This window comes from Muntiacus reevesi, chromosome 9, assembly GCF_963930625.1.
Source record: "Muntiacus reevesi chromosome 9, mMunRee1.1, whole genome shotgun sequence".
NCBI lineage: Eukaryota > Metazoa > Chordata > Mammalia > Artiodactyla > Cervidae > Muntiacus > Muntiacus reevesi.
The window spans coordinates 53,782,065-53,799,255 of NC_089257.1; the positions used below are offsets into that span (position 1 = coordinate 53,782,065).

At 41.0% G+C, this 17,191-nt stretch overlaps 1 protein-coding gene across 2 annotated transcripts in view; it reads right to left on the reverse strand.

Annotated features, from left to right (window-relative positions):
• RRAS2 (RAS related 2) overlaps window positions 1-17,191 on the reverse strand; it is a 79,245-nt gene that overhangs the window by 12,698 nt on the left and 49,356 nt on the right. For both annotated transcript variants that reach the window (XR_010664417.1, XM_065944965.1), the window contains exon 2: window positions 426-513. Coding sequence is in view for 1 of the 2 variants with exons in the window: in XM_065944965.1 (XP_065801037.1) it covers window positions 426-513 (88 nt within the window). In the remaining variant the exon portion in view is untranslated. The remainder of the gene's footprint in view (window positions 1-425; window positions 514-17,191) is intronic.

Here is a 17,191-nt window from a genome sequence, read left to right on the forward strand (position 1 = left end):
TCTCTTGTGGAGGAGTGGAAAGCTTAGCCAAGCACAAAACACTATTTGCTAAGGCCTCTGTGCTATAAACTCTAAGCAAGTTAGCAAATATTGAAGCTTTTCTATATTTACTTCACCCATTTTAGCCTTCATCAAAATGCAGGAAGAGCCAAAACCTCATTTTTTTTCCCCCAAATGTCCCAATAAACACAACTTTAACAAGTTACAGTGACATGACTATTTTACCTGCTCTCAATCCAGTTATTGTTTTATATTACATTTAAATTGCCTAACATGTAGATTCATCAATTAAAACTAATGAAAAAGATGAACTTATATTCAAGATCATCTAACATTTCAGCTGTAGTTATTTAACCTAGCAAAACTTCAAAACTTACTTTAAAAAAAAGGACATGTGAACCATCAAATAAAGGAAGATTACTTACTATCTAGCCGGGCCGCCCGGTCATCTATCACGCACTGTTTTGTGTAGGAATCCTCGATGGTTGGATCATAATCCGTTACAAAATAAGACTGTAAGAAAAATAACACAATTTTAAAATTTATGCTTACTTGCCCAAGTACCAACATAACTTTACCCAGAACTCATCAAAATATTTTCACTGTATTAAAGTGTATCCTACTGTGTCAATTCCCTATTAAATGAAATCTATTCACAGCAGCTTCCAAGTGGAGAAAGGGTACTAAACATCTCTGAATTTTCACATCTGAAACATGTAAGAAGATTGTAACAGTGTTACTGCAGTTTTTTCATTTTTCATAATTAACTTATATACACCTAAAACTCTAGATCTCAAGTTCCAGAAAAACTAGAAACACACCTTTAGCTGTAATTCAGGTCTATCTCCAACCCAAAGGCAGGCATCAGTCCTTAGAACAAACTGTAAGTTTTGGAATGAAAGAGACAACACCAGGTCTGCCTGATTCAATGCCTGATTGTCTCTTCCCTTTTCTCACACCTTGTCTTAGTTCCCTTTCAGTTGCCTTGTGTATTACCCTAAAGGATGTGATTTCAGGATTTTCATTTAATCTGCATGAATCTCAAACTTTTTCTTTCACTGATATTTTTGTTAGTTTTCCAACTATTTCCTCTTCTGTTAGCAAAGCCACCTAACCATCACCTTATGAAGTCATCACCAGAAGGAAGGCAGTTAAGACAGCAGAGGAGGAAGGGAGGAGTCCTAGCAAATCACTTAATGTTTGATTATTACATTTCACAATCTTTTTAAAAGATTTTAAAAAGAAACCAGAAACACGCATCTGAAAGACAATTGATTTTCCTCTTCATCCAGGAGGGTACTACCTAGGACACTGATGTCAGTTCTGAGTGTCTCCCTTATTCTCCCTCTTGACTGACCTCCTCAAAGCCCATTTTGCTACTAACTCATCACAAAATCTGAGGGATGACTTGGAGGAAGGCAGCCTAATGTGAGAAATGAGTGCTGAAGGTGTTCGGTCATTCTTCAGGCAAGGGCTCCTGGAAACTGGACCTGCTGGCTCCAGGGACACACCGTTCTGAAGAGACAAGCCCAGCATGGTGAGCTGTGCACACACCAAAAAGCTACGTGAAAGCAAGCGCTCTGAACAGGGCAGCAGAGAAGCTCCTCCTGTGGGGGCAGAGGCGGAGGCAGCAGGGACTAACCTGCTTGCTACCCTGACTTCACATATTTAATTTTGAATGATACTTCCTACTTTCTATTTGTATTTTTGGAGTAACTTTAGTTACACAGAATTTGACCGTAATTCTATTTCCCTTTTGGTGGCTTCATTTAAATGATCAAATTGCCAACATCAGTTGGATCATCAAAAAAGCAAGAGTTCCAGAAAAACAACTTCTTCTGCTTTATTGACTACACCAAAGCCTTTGACCGTGTGGATCACAACAAACTGTGGGAAATTCTTAATAACATGGGAATATCAGATCACCTGACCTGCCTCCTGAGAAATCTGTGTGCAGGTCAAGAAGCAACAGTTAGAACTGGATATGGAACAACAGACTGGTTCCAAATCAGGAAAGGAGTGTGTCAAGGCTGTATATTGTCACCCTGCTCATTTTAACTTATATGCAGAGTATATCATGCAAAATGCTGAGCTGGATGAAGCACAAGCTGGAATCAAGATTGCCAAGAGAAATATTAATAACCTCACATATGCAGATGACACCACTCTTATGGCAGAAAGCAAAGAACTAAAGAGCCTCTTGATGAAAGTGAAAGAGGAAAGTGAAAAAGTTGGCTTAAAATTCAACATTCAGAACACTAAGATCATGGTATCTGGTCCCATCACTTCATGGCAAATAGATGGGGAAACAATAGCAACAGTGGCAGACTTTGTTTTCTTGGGTTCCAAAATCACTGCAGATGGTGACTGCAGTCATGAAATTAAAAGACGCTTACTCCTTGGAAGAAAAGCTATGACCAACCTAAACAGCATATTAAAAAGCAGAGACATTACTTTACCAACAAAGGTCCGTCTAGTCAAAGATATGGTTTTTCCAGTAGTCGTGAATGGATGTTTGAGAGTTGGACTACAAAGAAAGCTGAGCGCTAACGAATTGATGCTTTTGAACTGTGGTGTTGGAGAAGACTCTTGAGAGTCCCTTGGACTGCAAGGAGAGCAAACCAGTCAATCCTAAAGAAAATCAATCCTGAATATTCGTTGGAAAGACTGATGCTCAAGCTGAAACTCCAATACTCTGGCCACGTGATGCAAGAACTGACTCATCTGAAAAGACCCTGGTGCTGGGCGAGATGGAGGGTGGGAGGAAAAGCGGACGACAGACGATGAGATGGTTGGATGGGATCACTGACTCAATGGACAGGAGTTGAGTAAGCTCCGTGGGTTGGTGATGGACAGGGAAGCCTGGTGTGCTGCAGTCCATAGGGTCGCAAAGAGTTGGACACGACTGTGCAACTGAACTGAACTGATTTTTTTTTTTAATTACCAACAGGAGCAGCTTTGAGTAGAAAGCCATTTCCATCACCACCCCATCCCCATTTTAAAATAAACAGATATCAAAACAGTCTTTGAACTGACTCTCTGGAACCCACACCTCTTCTAAAAGCAAATACAACTGGCAACATATTCTTTGTACCCACTATTATAAACACCACAGAAAGCAGTCTTTCACCAAACAACCTGGGTAAAGCACAATATTTAAATCTTAAGGTTAGTTTCCTGAAACATGTTTCTCCATAGTAACCTGACACTTCCTGCCATGCTTTCATCTTGTAAAACCTAAGCTTCATTGACTACTCCCAAGTTATCTCTTAATGTGCCAATATGACCCTCCCAGTTTGTCTGAAAACACAATGGACAAATACTAAGTATATTTTTTTCAAATGTTCAAGTCATGTATGATAGCTCAAATTCTTCCACTGTGATGGGTTTCTTTGCATTGTGATACCAAATGAAGAAAATAACACATATAGAGGACTGTTGGTTTAAGCAACACTAAGGGCAATTGTTTTTCCTTTCTGTGACTATGGAAGTTATGTATTTTCTTTAGATGTCTTGGCTCTTGAAATACAATCTTAATGTTATAAGAATTTTGCCTCTTCACCAACACTGGCATGCATTTATTCCACTCATTAATGTTTAGAATAAGTTAACTGTTGCACTTTCTGGATATTTAGGTCTACATTTCATCTTTGCTGTGTCCTATTTTCAAAATTTGCAGACACCTTGGTATATATAGATTTTAAAGAACCATCTTCACTAAAAGCATCATTGCCCCTCATAAGAGATCCATCTTAAGGAACATTACTCTATTACATAACCAAAGACCCCTTTCCCTCTCGCAATTCTAATAAGCCACAGGTCATAATGTGCCTAAAAATAGCATTCATCACATGCAGGTAGGAAAGATAAATCATCACCTCCTATCACAAAGACTTAATATTTTTGTTACTTAAACTTGGGTCCCCGATATTTGAGGCAGCAGATCACCAACAGGAAATCAGTCTCTGGTGATGGAGAGTGCTGGATTTAATTCTAACTCTACTACTTTCTAGCTGTGGAACCTAAGGCAAATTACCTCTTTAACCGTCAGCATCTGTAAAACAGGACAGTAACACAACTCCATAGAATGGATAAAATGAAGCAATGAATATAAAGTGCCAGCACAAGCTGATGACTAATAGATGTTGGTCAGTGTATTGTTCTGTCATGTAGTTAAAATGGTATGAACTAGAGTTTTCACTCAACTGAAAAGATGAGCTAATACCAGGAACGGCTATTGTAATTCCAATCCTAGTTATATCACAGACTAGACTTGTCATCCAAAATGCTGTGAATCAAGATAAAAGCTCCCCATCTGAAGTTCTGGAAATATTTCTTTGGATTTGAGCAGTAATTACACAAGTATATGTAATACACATGTAAAAACTCATCAAGCTGTACATTTAAGATATGTGCATTTTGTATGTATACAAACTATACCTCTATAAAATACATTAATGGCTCCCCGCTGGACTATCTTTACACAGTTCACAAAGCTCTCCAGTTTGACGTGTGTTGTTCACCAAAGTGCTATTCTTCACTACCTGAATCCCTTCTGCTGATTGCTCTTGCTCTTGGTTTCATTCACTTGTTCAACAATTATTTATGGGGCATCCCTGGTGGCTCAGATGGTCAAGAATCCGCCTGCAATGCAGAAGACACGGGTTCGATCCCTGGGTTGGGAAGATCCCCTGGAGGAGGGGCATGGCAACCCACTCCAGCATTCCTGCCTGGAGAAACCCCATGGACAGAGGAGCCCGGCAGGCTACAGCCCATTGGGCTACAAAGAGTTGGACACGACTGAGCGACTAAGCGCCGCACAGGGGCAAGGTCCCTACTTTCTCAGAACCCACTGCTTTTCACACACCCAGCAACTGTGCTGTGATTCGGACAAGGGGGATGGGGAGTATTAAAGGTACTGGCCAAAGAACAGAAACAGCACGCAACGCCAGTAACATGCTTGTTCAGAAGGCAACCAAGTGTAAGCAGTTAACGCTGCAGGAATACACAAGAACTCCGTGTACCTTCCTGCTGCGATTCATGGGGTCGCAGAGTCAGATGCGACTGAGCGACTGAACTGACTGAACTGATGTGTACCTTCACTTACACAGTCCCAGCAGTTTGATGGAAAAGAAAACAGTCTCTCCCCTGAGGCTGAAAAAAAGTTACCAACAGCCCAAGATGGACATTTTGTAGCAGAAAGCAAGGAGAAAAAACACAGTATTGCATTGTGGAAGACAGCAGAGGCTCCAGAAAGGGCAGGAAAGGACAGTGGACTAGAGTTCAGCCCACTGAAAGTGGGAATGAGAGTCATGGGTGCAGAAAGTAGTGTGCTTTCCTGAAATCACAGGAAAGGATGCATGGAGAAGGATCCCAACTAGAAAGAAAGCAATACCTCTTTTCAATAGGTGGGATGCCTTCCAGGTAGTAAGAAGGGCAAATGTGGACCTAACTCTCTTTAAGGTTGCTTGGAGTTATGGAGAAAAGCTTAAGATTAGGGAAGCTGTCCCATTCAGACAGGGAGATTTTCCCTGATAAAATATGATCTGAGTAGGACTGTCCAAAGCATAACAGAATAGTGATAGCTAGGAATGTTTTTCCTGCTGCACAATAGAAGCTTCACTTAGCTTAAGAGAACTGCCACTTCATTCTTTTCCCATTCAAAAGAGCTGCCTTAAGGAAGATAAGGAGGGTCCTGGGAGGAAAGAGAATAAGCTGGTGTAACTTTGCAGTTAGTGGCAGGAGTGACACAAGTCACTCTCCAGGCACCAAGGTCCTGGTGAAAGTGCAATTCCCAAAAACTGCCACAGGGCGGTGCCTGGTCTACACCCTGGGGCGGGGGATGAATCTCCTGGAGGTTCTGGGAAACTCAGAAAACCCAGCTCACGGGTTAAAGTCCACTACCCTTGCATATAAAAAGGACAGGAGGTTAGACCTAAGGTGCCACTAGGGAGCTGTAAACAGACGACGGGGCGTTTCTGAGCACAGCAGTATTCTTAGAAGTCCTCTAAACTCACAGGGTACAGAAAGAGGAGGGGAAAAGGAGAGCGCAGGAGAAGGAAGCTGGTTCAACAGTATGGGAAAACCCTGACAACTCCTCAATATAGGTACTGTGTATACAAGAACATTTTAAACTGTTCACTATATAATTATACACTGTATATATTATTCAAAATTTTTAAAAAATCTGGTGGTAGTAGGTTAAGTACTGTAAGAAGGGTCAAATCAAAGGAAGAATATACTAGATCCTTTTTAATCCTAAACTTTCACCTCACTCTACTCAAGACCAACTAACCCACCTAGAAACACTGACTTTTTTTTTGGGGGGGGGGGGGTCAGAATATCTTGCAGTTCTCTTTATATTTTATTTTTTCTCTTTTACTGTCCATCATTCCTTCAACTCGACTGGAATACAAGCTCTATGAGGACAGATTTTTGTCAGAGGTAGAGTGACTGGTCTAATGTTTAAAGAGCAAATGGATCCAACACTAAAATCAAAAGTTTTCAGGCTTTTCGGCCAACACTCCTGCTCTTCTCACCCTCTCTGGAGGTAAAGCTCACTCATTCTCATCCTCCATTCCTGCTTCCACTGCTCCCATTTTGTTAAAAAAAAAAAATGAAATATCCTCAATCAATAACAGGAGTCATCATTTATTAAGCATCTGCTATGTGACATGCAGTTTAAAAATGATACACATAAACTTTTCCTAAAGATTCTTCAGATATGTATTTCCCTCTTAAATGTTTAAGTGAGGCAAAGAATTACCTTTTCCAGGTCACCCAGCTAATAACTACGATTTAAGTTCAGGTCTTAACCTAATGAATGTTTTAGAATTCTTGCTATTTAATATAATTCATAAGATTTCAAATCTTTCATTCCTTTATTGACCTATAAAACAAGGAGTAAAAGTACCAGGAAAAATATGAAACAAGGAAAACCAAGACTAACAACTACATAGTTCCATTCTTTTCTTTCTTTTAGTCCTGCTCACCTCCGCCCTGCCCCTCAAGGGGCACAGAGAACCCAGGTCATCAAACAAGCTAGACACAGAATTCTGTAGTTCTCTGCTCCCCTCCACTTTAAAAAGTCATTACTTCTAGCCTCAAAACCTGCATTGTTTTTTAAATAATGATAAAATAAACCCAAACATGAGGTTTCACGAGGGCTTGCTTTCTACTAATACATGCATTTACATATAAAGTCTTTACTGGAGGCACAAGGTGAGAAGAAAATGTATGGGCTATGGTGTTTGAGAAGCCTGACACTCAAACACAGATGCTATTCTACTTTCTAGCAGCTTGATTAACATCTCTAAGGCCCATTTTCTCAACAGAAAAGAGTGAGAACAAGGCTAAGTTACGGAAGGTATATTCCAGGGCCCAATTCAGGATAATGGAAAAGACAAACCAGAAAGGAAGGGATGAGGGCTGCTCGGAGCTGCCCCGAGGGACTGGAGGGCTGCGCTCACCAGTGAGGCCGATCGCCAGTGAGGCCGTGTGTGCCGCTCCCCTCTTCCTGCTCATCCCCGCCCACTGCACCAAAGGATCCCGAAGTGCAGGGAGGCAGCAGGGTGAAGAGGGAAGAGCTGGAGGTGTGAGTTCGAGGGACCAGAATACAGCACTACCACCTTTACCAGCTGTGGGAAACTGGAGCACCTCATTTAACCTGCCTGAACCTCAGTTTCCTTGACTGTAAGATGGGAATACTAACCGAAGCCCAAACCACTTACTTTCTTTTGCAAGGCCTCCAACTCTCTAACCAGAAGATTAGCTCAATATGCTCTGAATTCCTCCTACCTTTAAGGTGGTGATGGTTTGGATTTTCCCAACTTTGAATATTCTGTCTTATTGTTAAAAGTTGTGATTTGGAAAATACATATATCAAGCTTTATATATACTGTGTAATTGGTACTTACAATTTCCTAATTGCTCATCTTTTCATGTATGTGTATGTGTGTTAGTTGCTCTGTCATGTCCCACTCTTTGCAACTCCATGGACTGTAGCCCTCCAGGCTCCTCTGTCCATGAAATTCTCCAGGCAAGAATACTGGAGTGGATAGCCATTCCCTTCTCCAGGGGATCTTCCCAATGCAGGGATCAAACCTGGAACTCCTGCACTGTAGGCAGACTCTTCACCACCTGAGCCACCAAGGAAACCCAGTATATATGAACATGTGTATATATGGATATATAAATGGAACACTGAGCCAATAAACTCAATATATTATAAGCAGAAAACTTTCTTCAAAGCCCTTCTGTGGGTTAAGCTTTTCCTTGCAATTTAATGAGATCTGAGGTAAATCTCCTAATTTTTTCTAATCATTCTTCAATTATAAATGTTTTTCAATTACTTTCAGCCCAAAGAACACTGTGATTTCAATAAGTACGGTGGCCAGTCGGCAAGCGAAAAGATGTTCAATATCACTAATTATTAGAGAAATGCAGATCAAAAATACAACGAGGTACCACTTCATACCAGTCAGAATGGTCATCATTAAAAAGTCTACAAATAACAGATACTGGAGAGGTGTGAAAAAAAGGGAAACCTCCCATACTGTTGGCTGGAATGTAAGTTGGTACAACCACTGTCAAAAACAGTATGGAGGTTACTCAGAAAACTAAAAATAGAATTATCATGTGATCCAGCAATCCTACTTCTAGGAATATACATGGACAAAACTATAATTCAAAAAGATACATGCATCCCAATGTTTATAGCAACACTATTCACAAGAGCCAAAAAACATAGAAACAACCTGAATGTCCATCAACAGGTGAGTGAATAAAGAAGATGTAGCACATATATGCAACGGAACACTACTCAGCCATGAAAAACAATGCCATGTGCAGCAACATGAACACAACTAGAGACTATAGCATTAAGTGAAGTGAGCCAGAAAGAGAAGGACAAATACCATATGACATCACTTATATGTGGAATCTAAAATACGGCACAAATGAACCTGTCTACAAAACAGAAACAGGGGCTTCAACGGTGGTTTCAGTGGCTAAGACTCTGAGCTCCCAATGCAGGTGGCCCAGGTTCAATCCCTGGTCAGGGAATTAAATCCCACATGCTGCAACTGAGAACTTCCATTCTCATGGTGCAATGAAGACCGAAGGTCTTGTGTGCCGCAATTAATACCCTGTGTGGCCAAATAAACAAAATATTAAAAAAAAAAAAAAAGATACAGACTCAGAGACTACAGACCTGTGGCTGCCAAATGGGGGCAAGAGAAGGGCTGGGAATTTGACGTTGAAACATACACTATTACATTTAGAATGGGTCAACAAGGTCCCAATGTATAGCACAGGAAACTATATTCAATATCCTATGAAATCATAATTTGATGTTGTTCAGTCGCTCAATCGTGTTGGATTTTTTGCGACACCATGGACTGCAGCATGCCAGGCTTCCCTGTCCATCACCAACTCCCCAAGCTTGCTCAAACTCTTGTCCATTGAGTCAATGATGCCATTCAGTCATCTCATCCCCTTCTCCTGCCTTCAATCTTTCCTAGCATCAGGGTCTTTTCTAATGAGTTGACTCTTCCCATCAAGTGGCCGAAGTACTGGAGCTTCAGGCCCAGCATCAGTCCTTCCAATGAATATTCAGGATTGATTTCCTTAAGGATTGATTGGTTTGATCTCCTTGCTGTCCAAGGGACTCTGAAGAGTCTTCTCCAGCACCATAGTTCCAAAGCATCAATTCTTAGGCACTCAGCCTTCTGAGTTTATGGTCCAACTCTCACATCCATACATGACTATTGGAAAAACCATAGCTTTGACTAGACAGACCTTTGTTGGTAAAGTAATGTCTCTGCTTTTTAATATGCTGTATAGGTTGGTCATAGCTTTTCTTCCAAGGAGGCAGTGTCTTTTTACTTCAAATCTGCAGTGATTTTGGAGCCCAAGAAAATAAAGTCTGTCACTGTTTCCATTGTTTCCCCATCTATTTGACATGAAGTGATGGGACTGGAAGTCATGTTCTTACTTTTTTGAATGTTGAATTTTAAGCCAACTTTTTCACTCTCCTCTTTCATCAAGAGACTCTCTAGTTCTTCTTTGCTTTCTACCATAAGGGTGGTGTCATCTGCATATCTGAAGTTATTGACATTTCTCCTGGCAATCTTGATTTCAGCATGTGCGTCATCCAGCCCGGCATTTCGCATGATGTACTCTGCATATAAGTTAAATAAGCAGGGTGACAATATATGGCCTTGACGTACTCCTTTCCCAATTTGGAACCAGTCCATTGTTTCTTGACCTGCATAAAGATTTCTCAGGAAGCAGGTAAAGTGGCCTGGTATTCCCATCTCTTGAAGAATTTTCCACATTTTCCTGTGATCCACACAGTTAAAGGCTTTAGCGTAGTCAATGAAGCAGAAGTAGATGTTTTTCTGGAATTCTCTTGCTTTTTCTATGACCCAAGGGATGTTGGCAATTTGATCTCTGGTTCCTCTGCCTTTTCTAAAACCAGTTTGAACATTTGGAAGTTCTCAGTCTACGTATTGTTGAAGAGTAGCTTGAAGATTTTTGGGCATTACTTTGCTAGCATGTGAAATAAGTGCAACTGTGAGGTAGTCAACACTCTTTGGCATTGTCTTTCTTTGGGATTGGAATGAAAACTGACGTTTTCCAGTCCTGTGGCCACTGCTGAGTTTTCCAAATTTGCTGGCATATTGAGTGAAGCACTTTCACAGCATCATCTTTTAGGATTTGAAATAGATTAGCAAGAATTCTATCACCTCCATTAACTGTGTTCGTAGTGATGCTTCCTAAGGTCCACTTGACTTCACACTTCCAGATGTCTGGCTCTAGGTTAGTGATCACACCATCGTGGTTATCTGGGTTACTAAGATCTTTGTTATATAGTTCTTCTGTGTATTCTTGTGACCTCTTAGTATCTTCTTCTGTTAGGTCCATACCACTTCTATCCTTTACTGTGCCCATCTTTGCATGAAATGTTCCCTTGGCATCTCTAATTTTCTTGAAGAGATCTCTAGTCTTTCTCAATCTATTGTTTTCCTCTATTTCTTGCATTGATCACTTAGGGAGGTTTTCTTATCTCTGTGTGCCATTCTGTGGAACTGCTTGCTCTTCTGTGAACCCATCTGCATTCATACGGGTAGATATTTCCTTTTCTCCTTTGCTTTTTGCTTCTCTTCTCTTCTCAGCTATTTGTAAGGCCTCCTCAAACAACCACTTGGCTTTTTTGCATTTCATTTTCTTGGCAATGGTTTTGATCACTGCCTCCTGTACAAACAACATTATGAATCTCTGCCCATAGTTCTTCAGGCACTCTGTCTATCAGATCTAATCCCTTGAATCTATTTGTCACTTTCATTGTATAATCATAAGGGATTTGATTTAGGTCATACCTTAATGGCCTAGTGGTTTTCCCCATTAAGTCTGAATTTTGCAATAAGGAGTTTATGATCTCAGCACAATCAGCTCCTGGTCTTGTTTTTGCTGACTGTATAGAGCTTCTCCATCTTTGGCTGCAAAGAATATAACCAATCTGATTTCAGTATTGACCATCTGGTGGTGTCCATGTGTAGAGTCAACTCTTGTGTTGTTGGAAGAGGGTGTGAAATCATAATGGAAAAGAATATTTTAAAAAGAATGTATATATTTGTATATCTGAGTCACTCTGCTATACAACAGATTGTCACAACACTGTACATGAATTATACTTCAATTTCAAAAACTGAAAAGAAATAAATTTAGATGTCTAGTACAACGTCTTGGGCTTCTCTGGTGGCTCAGTGGTAAAGAATCCACCTGCTAATTCAGGAGATGTGAGTTTGACCCCCAGGTCAGGAAGATCCACTGGAGAAGGAAACAGCGATCCACTCTAGTATTTTTGCCTGGGAAATCCCATGGACAGAGGAGCCTGGTGGGCTACAGTCCATGGGGTGGCAAGAGTCAGACACAACTTATCAACTAAACAACAACACAGTACAACATCTTAATTACATTAGTCAATACTCATCTAAAAGTTTCTTTCTCTCTGTTCTATACAGAGCTGAGACGTCTGTGATTGGACTGGGGTAGAGGGATGATTAAGACCAGTCATCTTTGATTTCCCCATATTATTATGCATCTTTTCTACCCCCAACAAGACTGCCTCTAATCTGGCTCCTTAAGGGTTGGGAGCTGAAGGAGTGGAGAGAAATAAGGGAGGTTGATAAGGCCTTACCAACGAGAGCTGATGCCCATGATCACTTTCTCATGAGGGCCTGCAGGTTTTCCAGAAGAGTACACAAGTGAGACCCTCCACGTGCAATTCTCAGGATGAGTAAGTCCTAGAAAACTCTCAATTCTTGGGGTTCCCAAGGACACCTCCTCCTGTCTGACATCATCATCTAGGTCATCTTTTCAGAAGGTTTTAAAATCTGGTTCCATCCAGAAACTCAGGGGGACCTATTATTGTCTTTTAAAGTGCATACTACTAACTAAACAGTCCTCTTCCTTTCTCTCCGCTCTGCTATCAGTCCACAGATTTGCATACTAATCTTTCTGTTCTCCAAACACAAGGGGATAACATGTCAAGTTCTCAGAATGGTTCTATTAGAGTTTCCCCCATCACTTGGCTTCAAGGAAGGGGGCTTCAGAGAAGCATCCTCTCCACTCCACGGTGTGTAGAGACGGGAAAGGGCAAAGAACACACCGCCACTGACAGCTCTCTCCCCAAAAACATCCGGGTCTCAGAACCCTTAACTCTCCACACTTTTACTTCCTGGAAAATATGGGCTAAATGTGCAAAAGCAATTTAAGGCCATCTTCTATGCAAGTCCTTGAAATGTGAGGGTCACCAAGCAACTACTGCTTTATTTCCAGTCTTCGAGGCTTCAGAAGAAACTAAGTTAGAGTTCCAGTTAAAACCCTGTTAAAGGTGTCCAACTAGATTTGATGAATCCAAGGCCTGTCTCAAGCTTTTCAGAATTTCTTTGGTGTTAAGCAAAGTACTCTGCACATACATAGTTAGAGCCTCAACATATTTTGCAGTTGGAAAACCCAGTAATTATGAAGGTCACAATGAGGAACTAGGAATCGACTTCCAAGAGCACAGTAAGGACCTGGTTAGCTATCGGTGGCCTCTGTTTGCTAAAACAGGAGCGGTGCAAATTCCTCTGGTAACACTAGAGAAGACCACAGCAACTTCAGGCAGCTGGAAGCCAGACTGGGCGCTTCCTGGTGTCACTTTTTAACAGCAGCTGTCAAGTCACAGAGAACCTTTGTTCCCTGCTACATCCTCCCTTATTTTTTTTGTCAAATGTTTCCAATGTGCTTGATATTCCTGCACTTGAGTACATATTTTTGTTCCTGACTGAAATTAGCATTTCACTTAACATGCATAATTACAGAGATCTCTATAATTTATCCTCCAGAATTCTAAAGCAGAATAATAAAAGCTACCCTAAACCCTATACTCCTTTTAGCTTCTCTTTAACAAAACTTCAGTCAAAGGTGCTAATTGTCTCACTGTCTAGAGCCACACCACGTGCCTTTCATATGACTTCTGTACAATCTCAGTGATGACATATACACCTCAAGTAAAGTGTGTGGCCGTCAATGAATAGGCCTAGTATGCACTACGAAAAGTATGGTACAAAGTCAACTTACAAACTTATCACAAAAGTTTACTTCTAAAGTCTGTTATTTGGTGCTCATTTATTTCCCCAGGGAAAAGTTGTTCTAATCTGTGTTTAGGTCCATAGGCCAGACCACAAAAGCTACCATTGAAATATGGTCCTGAGCCAGTGTTAACCCTGAGTCCTAACCTCTGAAGCAGAGTCATCTGGCCCAAGAAGAAATGGGAAGGGAGTTTTGTTTCCTTTCCCAGAGTACAGAGCCAGCCCAAAGCTACACTTAAAAGGAGGAAAAGCTTGTCAAGGGGTACCCCCTTGTACACCAAGCCTCTTCATTCTGCCCCAAGTCCCTATTACTACACTCTTACCCAGGCTTTAGTCTCCTTCTGAAAACATTCTAGGTACAAAACTACCTACCTTTCTCCCCACTGTTCCTTCCACTCTCAAAGTAAAACTAGCAATTTCCTCACCCAGAGGCACTAGGCAGACATTATCAGTCCAAATTAGAGAATGTTGCCAGTATGAGACAGCTCACCCCGACCCTGCAAACGTCTATTCTTTTCAAGAGCAAAATCAATCTTCAGTAACATTTTCAACACCGGTCAAGAAGAACAGCTTCAAACTCTGTAAAGGGAAAATTATTCAGGGGTGGGTAAACTGCCATTTCATGATGCCAGTTCCCTACACTCTTCACAGCTTTCATCCTTCCAAACCCAAGGCTTTAAAAGCAGGGAAGAAAAGAGAAATGTTTTCCTCTTTCCCTACCCTTCACCACCCTACAACTTTGCCTACCCAATAGGTTAGCTTCGTCAGATCACACATTTTTCATTCACAGTACCAGTGAGCGATTCTGAAAAGTGGAGGAACCCTATTCCTCAACAGGAGGAAAAGGGCTGCACACAGCCCTGCCATGGCTGCAGCCACGATTCACATCATGAACCATTTGTAAGCAAGCCAAGCTTGACTCAGGGGTTGCCTACCTAACTAGATGGTCATCTTTTACTGTCGACATGATATCTGCAAACCATTGAGCAACAATAAGCCAGTGGCCTCTATCACAGAGTACGATAAAGTTTATTTCACTTCCCTGAACTTAATGGTTGTTTGCTGTCATCTCTCAATTACTGTAGTCTTATACAGATAATATATGAAGCCTAAATAAAGTTTTAAGGATAAGAATTACCAAAGTTTTTAAACTGACCCACTTTCCTGAACACTGTAAACTAAAACAACACTATAAACCAACTATACTCCAATAAAAAAAATTTTTTTAATTAACATTTTTTAAAAGCACAATGATTACTGGCACAGACAAGAATAACAGATAAACAGAGAGAACTATATAAGCTTCACATCATCCCCATGGAAAACATGAGTAATTCCCAGACATTCTCTTTTTCACACCAAGACACAAGTTTTTCTTGTCTTTCAGTTCTTGCCTTGACTGACTTGCACTCCTGGAGTTTCCATACCCACCCATCCTTCCCATCCTCATAACTACTGGTTAGTCAGCCCTCCTTACCTCTAACCTCATGTGGGCCTCAGCTGCCTAAAAAACATTGTGCTGGCCTCTGTGGGACATTTTAGATGAACAAACTCCTAACCTTCGGGGCACAAAACTGTCCAGACTTAACCTGGGTCCCATCTTGGCATCTTTCCTCTTCATATCCAGGTCCTCCCCACACTGGAACCCACTCTGCAGGCTCAGTGCCACCACACAGACCTCAGGGCCATATCAGCTTTAGGCAAGAAGCATTCTCAACTATTACATGGTCCATATTCAGAGTCTCAGCACTGGTAGCTTTGTTAATTGTCTGACTTTGACACAATACTACAATGCTCATTATTGCTTCTTTTTTATTCCCAAACCCCAATATCTCCATTTCTTCTCCTTTTTAACAGGCTTTTCCAATCAACAGGTGTTCCAGTTCACTTATAATTGGGCTTCTACTCTAACTCTTCTCCTGATAATCTGCTAAGTAACCCATGCTCTTCCTAGAACCAGGGCCTCCTTTTTGTTTGTTTTTAAGAGCATTGTTGTAGTTTAGTCACTAAGTCATCTCCAACTCTTTTGTGACCCCATGGACTATAGCCCACCAGGCTCCTCTGTCCATGGCATTTCCCAGGCAAGAAATCTGGAGTGGGTTGCCATTTCCTTCTCCAAGGAGAAGATGTAGGAAGATCAAACCTGCATCTCTCATTGGCAGATGTGTTCTTTACCACTGAGCCACCAGGGAAGCCCTTTAAGACTATTACTGGGATATAATTCATTTACCATAAAATTCACACCTTTTAAAGTACACTATTCATTAGTTTGTATCAACTTACCAGGTTATGCAGCCACCATCACTAATTCCAGAACCCTTTCACCACCCCCAAAAGGAATCCTATACCTATGATGAGCCATTTCCCATTTCCCCATCCCCTGCCATTTCTATGACCACTCAACAACTCATCTACTTTCTGTCTCAATAGCTTTGCCTGTTTGGGACATTTCATATAATGGAATCATACAATATGTGGTCTTTTATCTCTGGCTTTTTGCACTTAGCATAATGTTTTCAGTGTTCATCCATGCTGAAATATGTGAGTACTTCACTTCTCATTCCTTTTGATGATATGCCATCATATGGATATACCTCACTGTATTTATCCATTCATCAGGTAATGGACATTTGGGTCATTTCCACGTTTTGGCTATTATGAACAATGCTGCTATGACCATTCACATACAATCTTTCTGTGTGAACATATATGTTCTTTTCTTGGGCATATAACTAGTAGTGGAATGGTTAGATCATGTGGTAACTTTATGCTTAACTTTTTGAGGAACTGCCAAACTGTTTCCCAAAGTGGCTGTTCCATTTACATTCCCATCAGCAAAGTTCAAGGGCTCTCATTTCTCAAGATCCTCATCAATACTTATTACTGAAAATGTGTCTTTTTGATTCTAGCCATCCTAGTACAAAGCAGTAATCTCTTTACAGTGTTGGGTTTTTTTTTAATTAACTTGTTTTATTTATTGGGTTGGCCAAAGAATTCATTCAGGTTTTTTCATAAGATGTTACGGGAAAGCCCAAATGGACTTTTTTGTCAACCCAATATTTATTTGGCCACAGTGTGGGACATAGAGGATCTCAGCTCCCTGATCAGAGGATCACACCTGCTCCTCCTGCAGTACAAGCCTGGAGTCTTAACCACTGAGCCATCAAGGAAGTCCCTCTTTGCAGTTTTGATTGGCATTTCCCCAATGAAACATTGTACATCTTTTTACATGCTTATTGGCAATTTGTAAATCTTTGGAGAAATGTCTGTCAAACTTTTGCCTACTTTAAAACAGTCACATTAATTTATAAAGTCTTCCTGCCAAAAGTTAATACATATTTCCTAAACCTCAACCACGGGCCAAAGTCCTGTTATTCACCAACAATCCGCCACAATTCCAACTTCTACATATCACATTTGTGGGTAATACCTGCTCCTGTGTTCCCATCAGCAGCGCTCACCTCCCACTACGTGGTGGTTCTGCAGTTTCCAATGCCAAACCCACCCCCCTAACACCATCCACAGCCTCTCCAATCCCGAACTTCCCCATC